Source organism: Tetrao urogallus (genome assembly GCF_951394365.1).
Source record: "Tetrao urogallus genome assembly, chromosome: 3".
NCBI lineage: Eukaryota > Metazoa > Chordata > Aves > Galliformes > Phasianidae > Tetrao > Tetrao urogallus.
Window position 1 is genome coordinate 66,823,897 of NC_136815.1, and position 24,858 is coordinate 66,848,754.

Genomic DNA, 24,858 nt, shown 5'->3' on the forward strand with positions numbered 1-24,858 from the left:
CTTTCCACACTTCTACTCTGCCTCCACCCAGCTCTGTATAGGTTGCAATATATTGATGTAATGGCAAACTGTTGTGGTTGGTCTGGTGGCCCTTTGAAGTGCTCGTGTCCTCTCAAATGCTTGAGCTCCTTTTAAGGAAGTAAAGCAGCTCAGAGCAAGGACACTATTTGTGTGCCTGCACAAATAACTAGCTTCTGGTACAGGCTCTCCCATCTAAATGCCCATGGCAAGAGGGAAAACCACAAGATATAACAACAATGCCATGTTCCCAATGATGCTAGCTCTAGGGGAGTAAGTGTCAGAAGGCTCTTCCCTTTTAACTTATATCCCCATGCTAGTGTTTTGGATTTTAAAGAATAGTTTCTAACTTCACATTAATCAGCTCTGTCACGTACTGATGTCCAGGACTACCTTGGCTTGCAACATTAGGTATCTCTGTCAGTTATCCAACAGTTTCAACTCCATTTTGTGAGATGAACCGTCCCCACTACCTCCTCTCAAAAAGAAGACTATCTATACATACTGTGCATTCCAGGTCCATGCTGTAATGTGCGACTAAGATATGAATACTTTTTGTACAAGAAACCCATGAGTTATACACTGGAATTCTAAATGGTCATCTTCAGCATCAGACAGCTGCCAGAGCAGAAATGTTGATGTTCTGAGCCCACAGCTACTTTCTAAGTCCAGTGAGACTGTGAGATGGCTTTTTCTTTTTTATCCATCAATGGCTAGATATGGTATGGGCAGTTATGGATAAACAGGTTACCTTCTCAGACAAGCATTACCACAACAACAAGTAGCTCTTGATGCATTAAACAGGGTCTGAGTAACAGCTCACTGACTTATTAGCTTCCCACACATGGCTCGAATTAGGATACAGTCCCCAGGCTGAAATAGTCCTAAATTGAAACCATCTACTACACACAGGATGTTCAGTATCCACAAAAGATGCACGCAACATTTAACCTGAAACTTGAACAGTGGCAGCAGAAGATATTTCACATCAGCTTCTGTATTACAGGTTGGCATAGGAAATACAGCTGCTCATCTAAAATAAGCTACAAAGAAATAATTGTTAATGGAATAGAATTTCAGTTGATGCTTTTCTACATAACTCAGAGGTACAAGAGGTATTAAGGAGCATCATAGACTAACATAGATGGTAAAAGGGAGTCTTTTTCTGTGTGTGTGCCTTAAAAATCTAACTGTTGCATTTCTGAAAGTGTTACTGTGTTTTCTAGAACAACTGAACCTACACTTCAGTGTAGAGCCCAGTAGTGTCCAGATAAACACAGAATCACAGAATGAGTCTGAGAAGGAAATCTAGGGTGGAGAAGACGGCAAGAAAGAATGAAGGTTTAGTGGATAAAGCAGCAGAAATAAAATTTGCAAGAGGAAGCTGCTCAACACATAACAGTAGTCTGGGATTTACAACGTTAAAAGGATAGCAAGCTAATGAAGGAGATGAAGAGAGGTAGCAGTGACCTGAATACTTTTTTTAATATGCTTCTTTGTTGTTGTGCTTCTGAGGGGTATTACTAAAAGCTGCTGATCACTTAGTTCCACAAATGATTTTTTCTCACTCGTTTATCATTTCTTGATTGGTCAGAAGCAACCCACATCTTGAGCTCAACTGTGTCACACAACTGCAAGCATACATTTCATGATCATCTAAATACCTTCCTTTGAAACTGGTGTCCTCTCTGGTGATTTTAATTGAGACTGCAAAAAACTGAAGGCTCCCCATGAAAATTTGGCAGGTGAATTCAGTATTTTAATTTATGAAGTCTACTACACCTTCAGTCAGAGAGGAAAGATGTTTCAGATAGTTCACTTTATCAGGTCTACAGCACCCAATTCAATTGTTAGTCTAGAGCTGGAAGAAGAAAGAGGAGCTAAAGCCTGTCTTTCTTAAAGGTTTTATGAAGATTTACTATAAATCTGGTAAGCAAACAGTCATCTGAACATATCTCACATGTTGATTAAAATTAACAACAGATTTCTCACTGAACTTTAATATGATGAGTTAGTTACTCTTTATATTTAAGAAAATTGCAATTTCCAGTATTATGTCTATAGCACTACATGTACAAAATGTGCTCCAGATCCTACTGGTCCTCTTTGATAAAGATTGGACTCAAATTAAGATTCCTCAGTGCATGTAGTTAGGGGAGATTGTCTTTCAGGGTGCTGCAGAACAAATGGAATGTATTCAAATCATATGTTGAAATACAGCATGCAAAAGGGACTCCCTTTTCAAGACAGAAACAAATGGGAAATTAGAAAATTCATACGAAAGAAAATTGTTGTCTGGCAGTATCTGCTCACGTGCATTGCCTGTTGGTTATATCATTGGCCACTGCCTATCTTCCAGCTATAAGATGTATGTAGTATCAGTGTGTGTCCACTTCCTAGATACCACTCCTCAAACTACATTTTCAGAACTTTCTTTTCTAAGTTTTGTGATAAACGGAGATGAGAAACAGAACCTAGGACTTAGAGATGGCAACAATGGATGGAACACTAAGCCTGCCTGCATTGTTATACTACTGCTATGAAAAGATATTTCCCTGATATATGGGATTGCACAGGCCAAACACCCCTCTCAAAGCATTCCTTTTTCCCTAATAAACTAATTTGACAATGATCCAGAATGTGCATAGAAATCATACAGATCATAATACATTTGAGAACATATTTTTTTCAGTATATCCTTTTCAAAAAGTCAGGTTAGCGCTAGAAAATGGAGTAGAAGAGGTGAAAGCATACATAGCTTTATAGAAAAGATGAACATGACAAGTGTTGGAGTTGAAACCTACAGCTAAGATTATTCATAAAAAAATACTATGAATTGTCATAGTATTTCTGTTCTGTTACACAGCTTTCTGTTAACTATATCAATATCTCACTACAGGATGTACACTTGTATATCAAAGAGCTAGAGAAAATGGCTGTAGAAAAAAATATTGAAGGACAAGGAAAATCTTTTTTATTGCTGAGTGTGCAAAATGAAACAAATAAGAACAACAGATTGAACTTATTTTAGGACACCAAAGGTAAAATGTTCTCCTTATAGAATCGTTTATTACAGTAACTCTTCGTATGTGTTTATAATGATATATATGTGAGCTACTGGAAGCAGAAAATGTAAATTTCAGCACTGCTGATTATCTATATCTGTGATGTGAAGTTTGGTCAGTGCAACCAAAAACCTGTGTGTTTATTCAGTTGATGTAGCAGGTGATCTTTACACTCACATTTTTAGTAAAAGAGGATCAAGAGATAAAATGAAATTACAAAAATTGCTGTATTATCTAGCAGGTAGTGCTGGAGTTTGGAAGTAGGCTCTATTGTAAGATGCTGTACTATCTTGACTTGATTATTTTGCCTTTACAGCCTCCCTTTCCACCTACCATCCTTTATTGTATTTCCTTTGACTATAAACATTGAAAGGCATTTGAAATCTTTGTGTAAGCAGTCTCCCACCCTGAACTTCAGTCTTACAATGGAAATGCGAAAATGATGAGCAATACTTTTATTTGCAGATAAACAAAGGCATTTTAATAGACAGTCCTGTCTTGGAATACTTTTAATCACACAGGGCATTAATCAAAGCATTCCAGCATTCTGGGAGTCATTGAGCTTTTATTACTGTTATTTTTCCTACTGGTAAACAAGCATCATACTCAAGTAATACCATTTGTTTCTTAGTGGACTATATACGAGCTGATGCATGCAGTAGTCATCAACATCACTAGTCCATCAGCTGGACCGTGGAATTCCTAAAAAGAATCAGGGTTTTGCTAAGTCGCTTCTCGAAAATAATTTTAATTCAACAGACCTCAATGACTGTGGACTTTTACCTAGAAGAACAAAAATTGATTTTTTTTCTGACGTCCTTGCAGTTAAAAAAAAAGCAAGGGATAATGAAGACCAGATATTAGAGTTTGAAACATGGATATTATATGTTTTCTACTGTAACATTCCTGGAAAAATCTTAATAGTTAACATTCAAGATAGCATTTAAAAATTATAACAAAAATATCTGAGAATTTCCTGATTTTTTATCAAATCTGAATTCACATTATTTTGACCTGGAATCACATGTTTCATTCAATTGCCTTCATAGAATGAAAACAATCTTTCCTAAGGGGAACATCATGCAGTCAGTTATGCTTTAGAAAAAAGATAAGTAGATTTCTTTAACTTCTCTGCAGACGAAAAGGTTTGCTGTCCTTCAAAATGCGTTTCCCAAAGAGAAGGTTGCACAAAAAACACTAAGCACCCAAGTAATCCTTTGCTAGATTAGATGAAAAGGCATAGGACCTGCTATTATACCCACTTACTTTATAGTTGTTTAATGTTATATTTTGTGAGTAATACTTCTTAGAGTGGACTATTCATCTTACCCAAGACTCTCTCATTCTTAACACTCTGCTGTCCTCCAGTAGTAGTAGAAAGGTCCTCTGGTACAGGCATAGGTTCATCTGTGTCATCTGGGACATCACTAATTGGAGGACTTTCTTTTCCTAGTAGTGAAGAAAGCATTGGTGAATCATCAAGTAGCCTCATTCTCAAATAAGACTTAACAGAACTAGCCAAGGAATGAAATTTTATCTTTAGCTAAAAATTCAACTAAATCTTCATCAAGCTTCACTAATACCCACAGATCAGGCTTTGGCTGTCCTTCTGCCTACAAATAATCACATGCCTACAGTTCCTGGGAACTCCCCAAACACGTGCAGATAGCAGAGGTCGGTCGAAGCACAACTTCAAGGGTTTTATGATCTCATATTTGTAAAGAGGAAACAAACCTCTGTGTCTTTCACATATAAAGTACTGTAGAAGATATCAGTTTGGGGCTTTAGTATATTTTAAGTATAATGGAACTGTGTTCATGCCGAATTCAGTACTCTAAGGAAAATAACACTCCAGCTAAGCAGTGTGCTTCCAGAAACTGAAGAGTTTCTTGGTTTCCAGGATCAGGCACAGCATACATGTACTGCTCACAGGAGTGTATCTGTCTTGCACAGCTTCTTTCAGAGTGATTTCACATATGTGCTTGCAAAACATTCCTTGGAAACAACTACTGAAAGAATTATTAAGTGATTAGTTTTCTTGACTACTCCTGAAAGACCAATCTTTGAATTAACAGCAAAGAAGGAAAAAGGCTCAGATCAGTATTTGAGCTCAGTAACATTAACATAAGACCTTTGTCTCCAAAATGGAGATGTTACCAATTTACAGTGATGCAATCTATTAGACTTCCTATGGCAATCAGCACAGCATCAGGAGCAGCAATTTCATGGCACAAAGGCCTAGAACATAAGCGTTTATTCTAATGAACATTCCCACATGAACACACAAACATTAATTAATTCTGAAATCAGTTCTCAGAAAAAGAAAAATTTAAACAAACATTGCTTATGTAATTGCTAGCTGTCAGTTGATACAGATTTGTAACATAGGGTTCTGGGAAAAAAGAAAATGGCTTTCAGCCTCTTGGATGGAGCAGAGCATAGTGCCTTCTGGTCTTTACTGATCATGGCAGAATATAATAGGTAAGTTTAAGGATCTTCCACATGTTTTGCCTTCTTCCAGGGGCCTGGCAAACTCGGGACTATGACAGTCCCAGTCCCAGTTTCATGCTCAGCCTGAGGGAAACACTACCCTGCTGTGCAATATGCTATATCTTCTCCATGCTCCAAGGGGCATGCTAAAACTAAAAACCCCTCTAGGGTAACCTGTGCTCTCCCCTTCGCAGGAGAAAAGTGTAGATTACTAAAATTCCTACAAGAGTTACTGTTAAAAAAAACTATCTATATGTCCTTGAGAACAAAAGAACATTAAACTACTCGATACTCAACTTCTTTAATGGCTGTAATCCTTCTGTGAAGATCACCTCAAGTTATTTGAAAATAGGGTAACGGTGGGGGAAATTCACTGTTACGGTGCACAAATATAGGTTTAAATGAATGTAATAAGTGAATACATTTCTTAATGATGCGCCTATTGGAATGTGGAACAATCACTGAGAGGAGGTGGTGAGAGCAGTGCTGAAACTGTCCGGCCAGAGGACTTGAGGACCACCAGAGATCAGTCACACATAGGCACAGGGATGGCTGGGTGACTTAGTAAGGCTCCCTCCATCTCCTACTTCTGTGCTGTGTTCTTCAATGGACAGAATTATGCCCACTGAAAATGAGTGCAACAGTGATTGTGGATTGCATAAATGAAAAAGAGAGACTAGGAATTTCACAGCAAAGGAAAATAAAGTACATCTTTATAAAATTAAGGAATTGAAAGGAACTTCCAGCAGCTTTACTGATGCAAGTCCCATGCCTGTCAAACTGAGGTATATCTTATGGATAGGAGGTGTGAATGAGGAGAGGCAGCAGAAATATTCCAGAAATATCTCTCTCCCCAGAAAAACAAAACAAAACAAAACAACACAAAAAAACAAAAATCCAGACTGCTAATATGAGAGTAAGAGGCAGTCTGGTCAGAATCAGCTCTCTTGGCACTACTCCAGGAAAAATGTTAAATAATAATATTCAAAAGCCACCTGTAACTTCCAAGGTGCAAAGTGTGCTCCCAGTTACACAAATAAAGATTGATTGTTTGCCTTAGCCTAGATTCAGAAGAACACATTACTTAAAACGCTGAAGACTCTAATGGCTACCAATCCACATAAACACTATCAGAGCTATGAGATTATGAACAGGAAACAAAACCAAACAATATTAATATGTAGTTGAGCATCCTAGAATAAGAAAACAAAGGAGAATGTTTCGAAGATTAGTCTCTTGGAAAATGAACCTTTTTATAAATTGGAACTTTGATAGTTTATGGTGACAAACAGCATTTACTGAATAAATATGAACTTTCTGTTTGTTAACTAAATAGTAGCTTGCCTAGATAGCATGAATCAGACAAGCCTCACAGACCTGTTGGGACAGAAGGAGGATATCTGATACACTTCCTTCTTCAGATGCAGCTAAGAAAACTTAGCAAACTTGGCTTTAGTGACTCATCTTCCATCATTTGACTTCTTCATGCTACATATGATATAGAAATCCCTGCATGCAAAAAGGCAGGGTAGAAGCAGTTGATTTAAAATAGATATTTTTTGTTGAATTCTGCATTTTAGATTCCAGAGCATGATATTCATATTTCATGCCTTAACTACATCTAAATTGTTAAACCGTGATAGGTTCACTACTGCATGTTAATCTGACAGATATGCAATCTCACTAACATCCTTTTGCCAATGAATTTAGAAATGGAAAGGGGGCAAGGAAAAGAAGGAACAGCTTCCCATTTACTTTCTAACAAGCATGTCCAGAATAATGACTGGCCAAAGGGACAGAGCTAAAAAAACCCACAAAAAACTAGTGGCAAATACTGGGATAAATCATTAGAATGTCACATAATAGATCAAAAATCTATTCCAGATGTATTTTTGCTCAAAGGTAATAAGGGAATCATAAACTAATCTCTCATGGTTTTTGTTTTTAGGTTTTTTTGGTTTTTTTTTTTTGTATCTTTATTATTATTAATACTACCTTTACAAAGAGCCATGTGAGGAAAGTATAAGCGACAGAGGAGCTGTAGAACTGAAGTTCTGTTTCTGGCTCTGCCACTCACTGACAGTGCCCTTAGCTAAGTCACAAAGCAAATAGCTTCAAAAGCAGGTTGTGTGTGACACATTGCACCAGTTCATGCTGAAGCTCTAAAAGACAGTCTCAGGTATCCAAACACTGCTATCCCTGTATGAAAAATTTCATAGCATGGCCTAACTTATCAGGGGTGGTGAGATATCTAGTCAGCTCCTCTGTACTTCAGTTTCCTCATCTGTGCCTTACCCATCTAGTAGAGATGAGGAAAGGGAACAAAGTGTCCAACTCCGTTAAAGCTTTTTGCTTCCCTTATTCCTATCTAAGTTTGCATGCCTCCTGGTGCTTTCACAGCCTCACTCCAAAATGGAAGCTCTTCAGTTCACGTGGTGCAATGGTGTTGCTAAAACTGCAGCTCTTGAAAAGAAAGCCAGGACAGGATTTTTTACTGAAATTTAGTTCACTACTCTTCCACAAAGGAATGCTGGATTTATTTAACACCTGAGAGTTAGCTGTTTTGTATGGGAGTGCTGGAACCACTTAAGAAGCAGTGAAGCAATAACAGCAATACATGGATTTTCTAGCTAAAAGCCAGAACCCAGTTCATATCCCATTTTCTCTAGCAGAATCTCCAACCTGAGGTGAATGAGGAAACGGTCCTGGAACATTAGCCAATGCTCAGGTGGTAGAAATCAGCACAGGATATACTCATTTACTCATTCCCAGAATCTAGCAAGAATTTCAAATGCAAAACTCTTCTTCCTGCTTTTGCAAAGCGCGGCACAGCCTTGCAGGTGCTGGGGAGATTTTTTTTTGTTAAACATGGAAACATTTGTACTGTTTTTTCATCTTCCTTAGCTGTTATGCCCTAGAACAGAGAGAAAAAAAGAAAAAAAAAAAAAAAAAGAAAAAAAAAAGCAGGAAAAATACTGCTTGTTAAGTGAGATATTATCTGTGTTTTCTGACTCTTTTCTATGGGTGCCGGATACTGCTTGGTTAAATGTATGTCAGCTCTCTCCTCATTTCAGAACTGCAACTGCTTGCCTCATGAAATATCGCTTTCAGAAGAAGAATACAATTTGTGAACTCCGAGGTGGTCTTGCAGTATTTCGGTTCCTCTAGGAGCACATGATGCCAGGATTCCAATAAATGGGAATTGCCTATGCGGGTGTGGGGTTTGGCTCGCTCACGGGAGCTTTGTATTCTATTGGCCTGGCTCACTGCTGCCACAACTGAGTCAGTCACAGCTGCATAAATGCAGCAAATGGAGGCAAAATCACTGCTCCTCTGGTGAAAAGACTGTTTCTAGAGACCAATTTTATTAAGGGAAGGGAAGGGAAGGGAAGGGAAGGGAAGGGAAGGGAAGGGAAGGGAAGGGAAGGGAAGGGAAGGGAAGGGAAGGGAAGGGAAGGGAAGGGAAGGGAAGGGAAGGGAAGGGAAGGGAAGGGAAGGGAAGGGAAGGGAAGGGAAGGGAAGGGAAGGGAAGGGAAGGGAAGGGAAGGGAAGGGAAGGGAAGGGAAGGGAAGGTCCTCAAAATTTGGTTTATTTATTTATTTATTTTTAATAAAAGGCATAACCATGTAGAATCCCAGGAAGAGGGCAAGATAGGGAAAAACTCCTTTCTGGAACTGCCAGCCAGTGAGAAAGAAGTAACATCCCTGAATCATCGCAGTCTCTACTTTTAAGGTCTAGTATGAGCTGATAAGTTCTAGTAAGAGTCAATATCTGTGGAACTTAATTTGACAAACTCATACTTGCATAAGGCTGAGTTCATAATAAATGGAAGTATATTTGCAAGTTCTTTATTTGTCCACTTGTTCACATATCTAAGAGTTCAATATAGCCTCTGCTTACAGAATGTACCAGATGAAACTATCAGCAGCTCAGTGACAGGAAGGGCAGGAAGAGTTCATATAGCTTTATGTTTTTTGTCAGAGGTAAAATTCGTCTTGCACCAATATATTTATTTTTTTAAGGAGAACTATCCCTAATTACAGAAGAGTCCTATTCTCATCAGCATTATTTGGTAGAAATTCTAAAATGTTCAGCAAAGTATGGCAGTGGTTCAAACTCTGGAAAACTTTGAAAGCTACAAATTAAATGCATGTATACATATTTAAATGTACACGAACATTCACACTGCAAAGTTTCCTGCAAATCTTTCCTCTCAAAGAGAGAAGCAGACAGTAAAGAAGGCCAGATGACCTTCTCATCCACTAGATTCTAATTAATATCTTCCACACATCTTCTCCTCACATTCAAGGAAAAATATAATGTGCTTGTAAGAGACAGCAAGCGTGGAACTCACATTATTGCCATTGTGAAAATGCCACCTAGGTAATTGTGGGCATCCCGGGCAGTATGCGCTACCACAGAGGAAGAGAAGATCAGAGCTCCTGGCCCCAGGTGCTCACATGAGCAGGAAGGAGCTTCTGCAGCATGCAGAATAGCTGGGCTCAAACCACCATGTGCCTCAACACTTTGAGCAGATCCAGTGCTTTGTACACACAAAAGAGTTGTGGCATTAAAAACTCACTGCTTTTTCTGCTAGAGTCACTCATGCTCCCAAGACAGAAGGCACAGGACATGCTTTATTTCATCTACTAATTGTTCCAGTTTGCAACGAAACACTGACAATTAAGTATAGCCAGCTTTAATTTTAAAATTGTTAACTGACAAAGGGAGTGAAGCACACTTCCATAGGGCCTACTAAGAACAACTTTCCTTTAGCAAACCTAGCTGAAAATCGTCTGTTAGCACGAAGTGTTACTATGTTGTGGTTCTTTCACTTGGAAAATGCATCTGATTTTCAATTTCCAGGTGATTTTAAAAGTTCTGTGTTCCAATTTTTGTGGAAACTCATCAACGTTCTTATAAAGAAGGGGAAAAAGAAAGAAAATTGTGTTCATATATTTCAGGAAAATATTCACAACATGGCCACCCACACTGGATCAGGACCTTCACAGTCTCTTACAGTTGGCCTCTAGGTCTTGAAACTGAGAGCCCAAGAGCTCTCTCTCAAAAAAGAGCCATGTGCCCAGCGTGGCTGCCGGAAGGAGGCCTCGGTGAACAGGGCTCCAGGCTGAACACTAAAAGTGAAAACTGAAAGCCATTAACTGTTGCAGCTGCTAACACATTAAGGAAACCAGGAGAGAGACTAACTTATCCCTTTTTAGCTGCTGAAGCACTGAGGTGTTAGTACATGTTGCTTTGCTAAGTTCCAGTACCAATCTGCTAAGGAATCAGTTTCCAAGTAAATTAAGAATAAAGCTCCCCATAGGAATATCAATATGGGATTGCAGAATCCTATCCAGACCATCACAGCTCAAATTTCAGAAACTTAACTTCTTTATTTTTCATACATTTCTCAAAATCACAGAATCACAGCATTGTATGGGTTGGAAGAGACCTTTGGAATCACCTACTACAACCTCCTGCTAAAGCAGGTTCAAAAATATTATCATTCTGGACAAAAGCAGTTACAAGCTTAAAGTCTCATGTCAATCAGTCTTCTATTTAGTTTCAGAATCTTTGGAAAAAAGTCAAATAACCCAATGTAGTAAATAAAGTTTGTTTGCTTTTAATTAGTATTTGCCCTCCCCCTCATCTGGTGAACTTTGTTTGTTCTATATTTACTTTGTAACAATCAAAATTTTGCTCCCAAAAGAAAGAGTGTAAATGTGAACCTGACCACGCTTCAGGGATATACTACCAAAGGTTTAATGCAAAATTACTTCTATGCTGCTATATTCCCTTGACTTCTTTATTTACCCAGTTCCTTTTAGAAAATCCATGCACTGTTGAGCTTGATATTAAGTGATATCATTAATTATATCTCAATTCCCACTCCGGTTTTTAAAAAAGACCCAAAGCAATTTTTATTGACAAGAAGGAAAACATTGTACTGTGCTAGAAAGATGAGCAGGAATTTAGGATTTTCTTTATAATGTATTCATTAAGGACCTCACCTGAAACCTGGGACATATCTTGAGCCTCATCTGTTTCCATTTTCCTCAAATTATCTGAGAAGAGAGGAAAAGCCTTAAGTTAATGCAAAATAAGACACACGTACAGACACAGAAGAACCTCCCCCTCCCTCCAAACACACGTAGAAGGAGAAAGAAGGGAAAAAAAAAAAAAAAAAAAAAAAAAAAAAAAAAAAAAAAGCCCTTTGCTATTTAACTATAAGATTATCTGGGAAGAATAATGTATTTTTCTCTTTATTTCCTCCCTGCATACTTGCTGGAGTATCAGACTGGCACAGACCTTGATCCTTTTAAAAACAGCATTACAAAGATTTATAAAAATATCATTACAAGCACAGGAGGACCAAATTTGTTATTTATTGTTAATTTCCCACTGCATAATAACCCAAAATGCAAACTGACTGCAACAAAATTAAGCAGAAAATTAAATGGCCCTGGGTCATTGTAGGCACAGAATTCATTCTCTTGGTTGATCCATAGTTATGTTCTTTCTAATTTACTGAGCATGCATCGATGAACCTTGAGTCAGCTTGGTGACACGCGTACAATCAGCAATCAAAAAACGAAGCAATTTGCTGAAGAATGTCTCATTTACCCAGGCAGGGCTGCATATCTGAGCAGCAACCGCCACTACCTCCATTAATAATGAATACACCTCAGGCAGCAGCAGATGGGCAAACAGCAGCCTCAGGCGGGGCCCCTCGCTCGTCCAGGAGCCCTTCCTACAGATCACACCGGCCTGGCGCTACACGGGGAGAAGTACAACTCCCTAAAATAGCGAAACAGGCCCAGGAGAGAAAGGGAACCCGGGCCTTCCTGTTTTGCTGACAGATGGCTGGCTCCACCGCTTGGTAAGTCATACTGGGAAGCTCCTGCCCTCCTCTTGCGACACACCATGTTCCGAAGAGTGAGCGACCAGTGACCACAAACACCAGGGAGAAGCAAGCGGAGGGTTAGTGGGGTAGAAATAAAACTCAGGTTTGCAGCAAGCCCTGGGCCCCACACACCGGCCACGGACAGCTGGTAGCCCTGCAGATAATGCACGCATTGCTAGAGCAGGTAGTCCCAGCACAACCTGCTCCTGACCTCAAATCATGGTGTGGGCAGCTGAGGTGGCCTCAGGTGGGGAGTGGAAGAACCCTGTAAGCACTTCGTGAGCTGTGCTGTGCGAGGTCACAGCTTGAGCCAGACGTGACTGACTTCACATCCCACCAAAAGAGGAGTTGGCTCTGTGCGTGGTTCCTTAAAACCAAGATACATCCCCCATCAGCCATGTTTCCTGAAGTTAAATTGCATTTTCTTCACAGTTGGAAGCAGAGGAGGATGTGGCCAGGGTTCCGACAGAAAGGGCATCAAGGATATCCTAACGTTTTTAGCCCAACTTGCATGATTTCTTTAGCTTTTTTCCAAGTCTTCTGCATGCTATCTAACAGACTGCAGTGGAGAAGTGCAATAGCAGAAGTCATTCATATTGGTCACCTAAGCTTTATGGTCTGCTCATTACCTCTGAATGGCAGCAGGACATCTGAGAATCAATATACTGCCATATCACCTTGTGAAAGTTGGCTTCCCTCATCTGATCCATGCTAGTTTTTCATAACAAAGGAGTGGGAACTTCAGGACTGCAGACGGAGTAGTTGGGGAGCAGGCTTTTGCCTATAGAGCTGGCAAAGGAGATCTGAATTCTCACAGAATGTGTACCATGGCACTACTTAATGTTCAATAATGCTTTGTTCACTTTATTTTGCTCTTAAACTTTAATTCCAGAAAAAAACAATTTGTTTAACATGTACATGTAATTCTCAGAAATTATTCCAGCCATGCAAAATGCAAAAAGCCACATACTACTCAAAAATTTGCATCAGTTCTTATCACAGTCAAGAGCTTTCAATTGGTCCATTTCAAAGTAGAAGTTGTCAGTAGGAAATGCAGCTTCTCTTGCAAGAGGAAGAACCCAGAACCTTCCTACAAAATAGCCCACTTGGTTATTGGAAATTGTGTACAGCACAAGTGCTCAGTACAGTCCATTATTTCTACTGCAAGTGTGACTGAACACAACAGAAAACAAAACAAAACAAAACAAAACATGCATTTATTACTGCTTGTGAGGGTCACCTGGCTGCTATTAATCAATTATTACATATTTTTCTACAGAGTACAGTTAACCTCTGCCAACCAAAAAAAACATCCCAAGAAAATATCCACAAAAAGGGAATCACATCCCTGATGGACATCTCATTCCTACTGCACCCATTTTTCTTTCTTGCTAGGGCTTTGGCAAGGCTGGGAGTGAAAATGGGAGGAAGAGGAGGCAAAAGAGAAAGACTTTTTTTTTTTGCTTTGTAGACAAGAGCTTTTAAAAGCCATCAATCTATTTCAGTTCCCAAATTTACCTACTCTTGTTTTACATTCAGTATTTCTGCAACTTAGGCAGCACGCTTCTGTGTGAGAACACTCCCCAGTTCCTACATGTTGAGGTAAGGTGAGTTAAATGAAGTACATATAGATTTTGGTTTCTAATGGAATACTTCCTGGATTGCTTTCTGTGAAAGTGGACAATTGCCTGTCCAAAAACTGATGCCCTCAGTTATCTAAGAGATGTTTTCAGAGTTGATATAAATGATTTTAGGGCATTCAGCAAAACTGTTGCATTTGTTGGGGATGAGACAAGGAGAAAAAAATAGAGATGGTGGAAAACTGAGTAGGGAAAGATTTTTTTTCTCTAAAGGTTATTCATAACAATTAAGTATGGTTCCTACATATAGATGAAAATCCGCAAGTGCTAAGCAAATTGATTAAACAAACAAACAAACTTAAAAAATCCTAAAGATTGCTGAATTCTTCACAGGGGAAAGTCACGCTCTTACACTACAGTATTTTATGGCATCTGGTAAATACCAATGAAATCCCAGCTAACTTTTGTGTGCTCTGTATCAGCAAAGAAAACACGGCAGGGCATTCCCCCACCTGTAATTCTACTGTGACAACAATGTGTTTAGTTTTGGCTCTGTGACTATTAAAAAGTTGTTCAAATTGGACATAACATGTCTTGGGTTAAACTTTAAGAGCAGAATTTACTTCTTTCAATTTTGCATGATAAATCTATTAATAGAAAATTATTGTGGCAACCCTGTCCATGGCATGGGGGGGTTGGAACTTGATCTTTAAGGTCTCTTCCAGTCTAAGGGATTCTGTGATTCCATGAAAAGATTTTATGACCCCACTTTCCTCCTCTGTTCTAGAATCAGTCAAAACGTTGTCATCTATGAACTATGTGAAAAGTACAAGAGAACTCTGTGTATGGATATCAGAATTTGTACCAAACTATTTTTTTGATATATATTTTTTTTATATTGTTTTTTTAGGAAATATTTATGACATGGGTATCCTATTTGTTTTGGCATGAAAAAGAATTGTTTTATATTTTTTCATTTTAAGTTGTATCTACAGAATCAAAATTTTCACAAACAAAAGAAGTGTTTATGACTTCATTGTCTTCAGTTCAGTCACATCCAATTACTCCAATTACATTAGTAGGTAATTCAGGAGCTGAAGTTAGAAATCGAAAGATTGGTGGACAGCTGACCAAAGCAATCTTACTCTCAAATGCCAAGTGTGTGTAGCTTTCATTTATGGCAGGAAAAGGATCAGCACGTAGTGATAATAGATCTTTTTTCTCTTTAGGAATCCAAAAAGCTTCAAAGCTGGCTCCCTTTTTTGAAGAGCTTTAAAGTTCCTTCCAAAAATGTGTAAGACTGCTGCTTCAAGTCTTTTCAGATGTAGAACTCAAACCTATACGTTTTCTTCTTCACAATTCAATTAGCAGATCACAGATGAAGCTAATGCTTTGGAAAAACTATCAAATGTTGAAGTCCTGAGCTCTTGAGCTAATTAATAATAAACACAGACTAAAACTGAGAAGATACGCTGATTTTGTTTAAAAGAAGGAAGCACCTAACTGACCACGATCACACAAAAATTTTGGACTTAAATTAGTCAGCATTTGTCCAGGTCTGGCACAACCCTGAGCCCAAAAAGAACCATGCATGACTAATTCATCTCCTTGCAGCTCTGCAATGCAACTTGAGCTACTTCTTGAGAATATATCAGAGTAAGCCCCATGAATCACTGAGGCACTACTCTATTTACACCTACTGTAAATTGCAACAAGTGAATTTGGGAACTTTTAAGATCCCGACTGCAAACAGGATGAAGTCAAAATATTCCAATCTAAGAATACACCAAATTAATTATTTGCAAGCCTTAATTTATTATTTTATCTCCTGTTTTACAATGCAAATTCAAAAGTGAACCCTCCTCTTCAGGAAAACGAGTGCTTAGCATTAATACAGCTTACTATCAATGCAAAGAAATGTATAAGCATGTTGTCGTACAAATCCTACTCTCTTAAGATCAGTAATATACTTCAGTGGAATGACTTAATTCAGTGCCAAAGAGTTAACTTGTTTCTTTGTTCACTATCTATGTAGTTATTGACTTCCCTGTGATAAAGTGGGCTTCGCAGTCACAGTGGCATCTATGGACTAGAAATCACAAATTTTGACATTTGTGGAGTTATTTCAGACTGGTTTACAGCACACCTTAACTCAGAGCTGGCCTTCCGTCTATATGTACCTGTAATTCTGGTGCTGCAAGGAGGACACATATGCACACCATTTGTAGCCTTTCCAGGCAATCAGAAAGGTCCCCAGAAGAACCCTTTGATTCTGAATACATCCCTCAAGGGAACATACACCTTTACACAAAGGCTTAGAGCAGAAAACACAAGAAATTTGGTGGGAAGCAAGAAGAACTTTCTACTTGTGTCCTGCAGGTGCTTTTGAAAGCATAGAATGAGAGTAGGTCGCATGTTCTTCAGCAGCGGTCGCTCTGGGTTAACAGCGATAAAGCAAAGAAGCAAGCTGGCAAACCCCAGCCTCGCTTCCACAGCCACTGTGGGGAAGGAGCTGATTTCACAACTCTAACTTGTTGCAAGCTGCCTGGCAGGAGGAAAAGGGACCGCTCACACAGGTCACTGGAGCAGCTGGCCCTACGTGAGAGCTCTTGCAAGAGCGCATCTCCTCTTTGCGGTCTTTGACGTGTCTCATTGGCTCCAATTCATATAGGCTACAGCTTTTAGAAAAAAATATCCAAACCAGTAAGCAAAAGCATAAAACCCCAACCCACTTTACAACATTTGCTTTTATGCAAAGCACCAAAGATGGGTCCTAGATTCCACCACCTACAGGATACAAAGTTGAATAAATAAACAAAGCAAAACCAAGCAGCAGCCTGGAAAACACAGCAGGAACGCAACCTGTGGCACTTAATGTATCTGATGGGAGAGAGTGTGCAGTAACAACAGGTAATGAGTGGTACATATGCTGCAGCATCAGCCCTTTTTGCTTTTAAGCTGGCTGTTGCATCTTCCTGCAGACCAGTACAGCTGCATTTCTAATTGCATCAGTCCATCTTGACCTAAGAGAACCAAGCTTCTCACATCCACTCGAGTTGATGGTTTTGAAGCAACAACTAAGAGAAGGGAAGCATAAAGACAGCCCTGGAGAAGAATTTAATCTTGACTTTCCTTTTCTTAAAAAAAGACATCATCTAACATTTTTAGCGGGCTTTTTCCTTCATGCACGACTTCTACCTCCCACAAACAAGTGAGCACAAAACAGGAAGGCTGTTGCATGTGAGTAGAAGGTAGTACGTATTGCATAAGCAGTGCAAACAGTTGAAGAAAATTGCTAGAATCCTACAAACTAGTTTTAATTAAAAGTGTTCAGTATCCCAACAAGCAGCTGACAATTAGCTTTATTATTATAATTTAATATGCTAGACTTCACAATCTTGTGAACGACTCTACTTTAGAGTCTTCATTTTAATTCTATTTTTAATTTCCGCCTCATCACATTGCCCAATGTAAATGATAACTACGAGGATGAAGGGTGGTCCTTTCTGAAAACTAAGAGCTGAGAGTCACAATAAGCACATCAGTGTCCTTCTACTCCTGTTTCAAAAACACTCTTGAGATTTTTTAAAAAGTGCATTAAAAACTAAAAATGTTTAAAAGAAGTGCATTGTTTTTTTCTCCCTTTATTCCTCTCCTTCTCCATTGATTCCATATTCAGCATTTTCTGTGAAGCCTAGGGAGATGTTTAGTTAATTCAGTCTCTTCTCTAGTGTAAATTCTGGTTAACTACATGAACTGACAATACAATTATAAGCATACAGTCAGATTTCAATGGAGAGCTCCTGTCTGCAAAATGAAGGAAGCACTGTAATTCAACACACAAGATTAAGAAAAGAACTCTGCTAACAGTACAGATTTGAAACATTTATATGTCTGGCACATGTAAAATTAATTTCCATGTTAGTGAACAATTGTGAGGGTGTAAGAAAAGTTGTCTCAGAGATCCTACATAATTCTCAGTTCTTTGGGAATTCTTTGTACAAGCACCAGCAAATGATAAAGAGTGTATTTTGCATGCATTTATGTGTTTCCATATGTAATACTATTAGCATTTGACTGTACAGACCTATCTTCAGGTAACAATTCCCAGTTAAAGGAGATTATCAAAAAGTCTTTCAGTGACTGTGTGCAAATTACTGAACTTGATATCACTGCAACTATGAAAAAGGTTCCTCTTTCAAGCTTTCACATAGTAACCGGTCATTAAAATTGGTTGCACGATATGAGAAAAATATGGAGGTAATTTTCCTAATTAAGGCCACATTTTATTAACTCATTAAACTCTGTCACTTTTTGCTTGATTTTTACTGAAGACAAGAGGAGTAAATTCACCATGACAGAGAAAATGAACATATTTCCATCATATAAATAAAATGACTAAAAACGGTGAGATGTGGAAATTGAGGCACTCAATCTAAGATCGTGGCACGTTCTCAAGTGAGTCAAATGAGCTTTTGGATAGTCTTCCATAACTCTCACTCAAGAGAAAGCAAGGAGCAGATGCAAAACTGCACTTTTTGTATCCCTTTAAATAAGTATGTGTGATTTAAAGGCACAGGATATCTGTGCCTTTAAATATGCAGTTTAAATATGCCTACTTAAATATGCAATAGAGAAAAAACAAAAGGATCTCTTTACGACCAGAATTGTTATTGCCAGATATCCCCAACAATATATCAGTAGCTGATTTGTCTAAATTATAGGAGGTTTCAATAACTCTGCTTCACGATCTTAGAATTGCTTCCTAATTTCTCTTCAAACTGTTCAAGCTGTTACGGATTATTAAAGGACATTATCAGCCTGAATGAGCATATTAAAGATCCATGTGATTTTTTTTTCTAAATAAACCTAAGAATATCTCCTAAAATTACTATAATTGAAATGAATTAGCAAGTTTCTCCACGCCGCATGTTTCAGTTAACTCACTCTGCTTTTGCAAATATTTTGGAGCCACTCCACTACTGATGATTCCAGCTTTATAATGCAATTGCTGTGCTGTTCTCAGTGACTTGACACAAGTGGAAAAAAACGAAGCAATGCAGCAAGGAATCAAACCTATCATAAAAAAGAAGTTCCTCTTTTACTGCGAAAGCTTGAGCAACTGGGATCAGAAGAAATTTAGATCATTCACATGAAATATTTTTTAAAATAAGCTAAACTAGTAGACATTCTCTATATTGAAAAAATAAAAGGCGATTCTAGTGTAAATGCTCATGCAATCTGAGTGGCTTTCTGAGACATTTATACCAGAAGCAGGAGTGTGCCATGCATGTCCCAAACCTGCATTGTCCCATCCGCATGAATTTTCAACAGTACAAATACTGTTCAAAACATGCACGTATCTTTCCAGGACTAGGACCTACCTCTGCAGCCATCACAGTGTGTTGGCAGTGACCTGCCCCATACAAAAAAACCTACAGTCTTTTCTTACCCATGAGCTCAAAGCATTGAGGAAGATGGGTCTTAAAGAAAAACGGTGAGGTAGACGTTGGGTTTTTAATAAAGATACATCACAGCGTAACCTCTGGGACCAACATAATTCTGTTTAAGTTTAAGGAGCAAATTCAAGTTTTGTTGACTCCAAGTTGTAGTTATGTTTATGCACAGATTACAGTCTTAGGAACAACACATCACAGCTGACCTGGAAGGGGGGAGTTTCCCAGCTGGAGTCAGTTTTGCTGGACAGCCACTGAGGAGGGAGACATGCATAGCCTCTTTGAATGAGTGGAAGGTGCTGTTTAACAATTACCATAAAACTGAGAAGGTCAAGGCTGCCTATCTGACCTCAGATGGAATTCACACTTTTCTCTGAATGCTGGAGCTCTCCATCAGGAAAAAAAAATAGAATATTTGCATTAAGGGAAAAATGCCCATGTGGAATAGCTCTTTCATCTTCTGACTCTTGCACTGAGTTTCAGCCACCAACAAAAATATTTCCTGAAAAATCATATTCCCAGAAAAACTTCAGGAGTCCTTACCTCCCACTGACATAATCGATTCCTGGCATTTTTTAGAACGTATCTAGCAAATACATTTAACCCAATGATGTTTTTCCAGCAGTGCAGCCTCCTCCATTTATTTCCCTTTGGTTTTTTTTTTCATTTTTTTTGTTTTTTTTTTGGGGGGGGGGGGGTTGGGGGGGGTAGGATTCTGAGAAGAAACATCATTCCCAAACCTTTCTTTTGTGGAAATTTTAATTTCCTAGGAAAGCATAATTTATCACTTTGAAAGGGGGAATTCCATGGGAGTCCTCTACGATATCAGCCACGTAAACTTCTTTACACACATAAAGATGACAACTTTTTCTAAGGACCCCGTAATTGCTACACTGTATTTTACTACTTTCTTACGTTTTCTTTCTTCTAATTCTATTACTTTTAATAATAGTAGAACATAATGACTGGTCAAAATGTAATCAAGTGCATATGTGAGTCTTGACTGTAAAACAATAAAATTCACTGTGGACCCAGATCTTTTTACACATAAAACATATTAAAAAATCCCACAAGTCCTCAGTGGAAGTTTTTCCTGACAAAGAGCCACACAATTAGGCTATGATCCATGACTTTTGATATCCTTTGGACTTTAAAAATGTTGCCAAAAATGATCTGCCAGAATAGTATTCAATTCATTATACCCTTCCTTGTTTTCTGTCGCCTGAATGCAAACTGGACCCATTTCCTTATTTTCTGTAAGACTGCACTGATAGTGTAAGAAGTACCTAAGCTCAAATAAAACAAGACTGGAACTTTTTTGGCTTGATTTTGGAGTTATCCGATTTTAACGATGAGAAACAAGCTTTGCATTGTAAAACTCTGTGGATTGATTCTCCACTTACGTTTCTGCATAGCTATTCAGTCATTGGAAGGGGCAAGCAAACCAGGTTTTTGGTATTAACCTCCACAAGGGAAAGGAAAAGTGCTACAGTAACACCTACATGGGGACTATTGCATTTTTATTGTACTCTGTGTGTAGCACAAATGACAAACATGTCATTGATGCTTGTATAATGAAAAATGCAGCTATTTCTAGAGCCAAGGTGGGAAGTTGCAGGTGTATGGCAGCACTGTGTCCCTGGTGTTACTCTGTGCGTGTGTGACCTGCAAAACTACATTGATGCACTTTGCTCACTGGGAGTTGGGTAGCCAATCTGGGAACACTCAGCTGGCACACAGAGTGCACGTAGGACCCATGTCAAAGCATCTCCAAGTTACCGTGAAGCACGAAGGGCAAAGAGGGATGCAAGCCCCATACTGTCTTCCTGTCACTGTGTTGGGGAAAGAGATCAAAGTCTCCTTACCGAGACCCCCCACTCCTTCCCACCTGAATTAGGGCAGTAAGTGGAATTCCATGTTATGCCACTGCCTTCCTGTTGCTTTCCTGGAAGTCATTCCCTGGAGCTGGGTGACTCCTGCAGACAGTGCAGCAGGGTGGACACCCTGGCTCCAGAGGATGACCAGCACTGTGCTTCTGCTGGCTTCCATATGGTTCTCATTCCCACTCAGTGGATCAGCTTGCTTTCTCCTTGGCTTTTTATCCTCAATTTACCTCATGTTAAGGGACATCTTTCATAATTCTTCATATATTTTCAGATGTGCCATATATTGAGTTCCAGGTTTAGATTAACTTATCCCTTTCCAGCCTGTCTCCCACTCCCAAAAATAAAGAACATTCAAATCAGTCAACAAGTATAATATTTGTGAGAAAATCTTTAAAGCTGGAAATGAGTCTGGGATAACAGAAATGTGAACTAAGGAAAGTGCAGAGCTTTGCAGTATTTCAGACACTTCCCCACGCAGTTCTGCTAAGGACAGCTATCAGATTAAGAGTGGTAGCACATGGTTTGTGCTTGGTTTCTCATGTCCACATGCAGCAGTTTCAAAGGCTTTCATACAGCAGTAAGGCACACAGCCATGTAACTCCTGCCTGGGAGTGCTCTGTTCGGGATGGAGGGATCCTTTTTTGGGAGTGGGAGGGCTGGGAAGGAATGAGCAGGTGGAGATACACTGCACTCTAAACAGCATATCCTGTATTTTTCATTCAGTCATAAAACAAATGTAAGTTAAAAATCAAAGGAAAGCATATTGATATTAGAAAGAAGTTCCTGCATGGGAGAGATGATACCTCATGAAAAAAGCACATGCTATGAACTACTGTATGTTACTGCTACGTTAACCTCGAAAGAGGAATATTGGGCTTTTGCATGGTAATATAATCAAATCTATTTTCACTTTTTTTTTTTATTTTGTCTTAAATTTTCCCTCACTAGAGGCAAAAAATAAATTTCCCTCACTAGAGAAAAAGAATAAACAAAGTTAGTTAAAGGTAAAAATTTGCTTTGTAAAATCCAGAAGCAATGACATTTTCATGTAAAAAAGCCACTTCATCCCTAATTTCTCCATTTCACTAAGATTCCAAACCCTTAAACTATGCAATTCACCAGCCAGGCGAGAGCAGTACAGTAAGGCAGCCACAACATCCCCCAGCAGAGTTAATGCAGATGAAGTCTTTTGAAGTATTTGGAGGGATTTTAACATGTTTGGTTGTTTTTTGTTGTTGGTGGGTTTTTTTTGTCTTTTTTTTTTTTTTTCATGTTTTTCTTTATATTTCATTTATAATGTTTTATAGACAGCCACACTATTTGGTACTCCAGTGTGCATGTGAGCAGTCAACTGAAGCTAGTAGAGCGTGTCTTTTAAAGGATTTGGCCCTTACAATGCACTAAAGCCTTTAATTTTAGAATTAGATTATTAAAGTCTAGCAAATGGTTGTAAAGGTGAATACGTGAATTATAATCAAAATTAGATATCTTTTTTTTTTTCTTTTGGACTGCTGGACAGTAAATGCATATGGATTTGTGGCATCCAGTTATTGCAAAGAAAAACGTGTTCAGGAGGGTCTAATTCTAACTTCTCAGCCCTGGCTCAAAGCCTTTGAAAATGCCACTTGCAGTGCTATGTGGTAGCAGACTCAATGCGGGACAGAGAAGAAAAAAAAAAAGAAAAAGAAAAAAGAGGAGAAAAGAGGAGAGAAGAGAGAAAAGAGAAAGAAGAGAAGAGAAGAGAAGAGGAAGAGAAGAGAAGAGAAGAGAAGAGAAGAGAAGAGAAGAGAAGAGAAGAGAAGAGAAGAGAAGAGAAGAGAAGAGAAGAGAAGAGAAGAGAAGAGAAGAGAAGAGAAGAGAAGAGAAGAGAAGAAGAAAAGAAAAGAAAAGAAAAGAAAAGAAAAGAAAAGAAAAGAAAAGAAAAGAAAAGAAAAAGGAGCCAGCATTATCTTCCTTTACAGCCATTCACTCAGTACAAGCCAGTGGACATACTAGTCTAAGAATTCTTGCATTCCACAAAACGTCAATTTTTAGGGTAATTTCAAGCCTAAGCTCCAAATGCTCACTGACACAGTATTACCACCATCCCATCTTCTAGAAGTTTTGTTAGCAGAACACTCCGCAGCACACCTGGCAGCATTACCATACCTTCCAGACCAAGGTAGGAAAGTAATCCAAGAAGCAATCGGGTTTCTTGAAGCACAAAATTAAAAGTTTCCTTAGCACCAAGCGCTGCAGTGGGAAGTCGCTCCTTCACACGCGGGGTTCCTCACTACACACATCTTCCTTAATACTGCCTACGGAGTGAAACAGCCCCTTCGCAGAAGGGGTAACTTTGCGGAGCAGCGGGAAGGGAAACCTCCGGCTGTGACAGTCTGTGCGCCAAGACAAGGAAGGGAACTTCTGGCCGCCCGGCTCTCTGGGCGGTAGCCAGTTATCAGTGACACCGCTTCCTCAACCCCGACCCGAACGGTTCCAGCGGCTGCCAGCCCCGTGCCGCCTTCTCTCGCAGCTACCGCTGCCAGCAGCGAGCGCTGGGACTGGGGCAGGACTGGGGCTGAGGAGCCGCCGAGCGGGAGCGCTGCGAGGGCAGCGCTCCAGCCGCCCCCTGCCCTGCGAGCCTATGCCCACCTCGGCCAGCTCCTCGCTTTTCCGACATTCAAAGCAGCCTCCATCTCTCCCAGCCCAGCGCGCGGCGTTTTTAAACAAAAAGCGGGGGAGGACGGGAGCGCACGGGGAGGAAGAACAGCGGGCTCCCGGCAACTTCTCCCCGGCCCCGCACGGGCACCCACCCGCTCCCCGCTACCTGCAGCTCCGGGCGGGCGGCGCTCCCGCTGCCGGCGCTGCCCCCGGTCCGTTCCCGCCCGCCCGCAGGTGCCGGTGCCGGTACGCGCCCGCCGCGCTGCTCATGGACGGAGGCGGCGGGGGGGTCCGCGAGAGGAGGTCAGGGGGCAGAGACGCCCCGGCGCACCCGCGTCTAGTGGCTCGGGGTCGGAACTTGAGCAACTTACTTAAAAACGGCGGCGGCTGAAATCCAGAGCTCCCGTTTCGGTCCAGAGAACACGGCGGACCCGGAGGGGATTACTCACACGCGCAGCGATGAAGCGCGTCTACGCACTGTGGCGGTGGAGTGGGATCTCATTTTTGCTGTGCTTCATTCAGTTCCTCATCTTGTAGATGAGGATAATGGCACTTCCTTTCTCGCATCCTATCTTCATCTGCGCTTTCACAGTGCAAAAAAAAATTAGGCATGGAGATAACTTTACGTGTGAGTCACCTCGCTGACTTCAAGGGATCATCCAGAGATGCACAGTTAAGTGAGCATGTAAGCATGTGAAAGCCCAGGGCCTGCCCTCTGAGCTCTGCAGAACAGAAGTCACCTATTACTCAAATTCTACACTGAATGGTTAAATGTGGTCCCCAAGGCAAAGCAGGAATGACATGGCTGCATCTGGG

At 39.9% G+C, this 24,858-nt stretch overlaps 1 protein-coding gene across 17 annotated transcripts in view; it reads right to left on the minus strand.

The window, feature by feature from the left end:
* The window catches only part of IKZF1 (IKAROS family zinc finger 1), a gene marked incomplete at both ends in the record, with an annotated part of 56,393 nt that extends 44,177 nt beyond the window's left edge, over positions 1 to 12,216 (minus strand). For 15 of the 17 annotated variants that reach the window (XM_079533078.1, XM_079533077.1, XM_079533076.1 and 12 more), the window contains 2 exons: positions 4,413 to 4,532; positions 11,588 to 11,627. In XM_079533078.1, coding sequence (XP_079389204.1) covers positions 4,413 to 4,532; positions 11,588 to 11,627 — 160 coding nt within the window. Of the gene's footprint in view, positions 1 to 4,412; positions 4,533 to 11,587; positions 11,642 to 12,200 lie in introns of those variants that run through there. The other 2 variants (XM_079533070.1, XM_079533075.1) reach the window with 2 other exon arrangements.
* Positions 12,217 to 24,858: the final 12,642 nt, after the last annotated feature.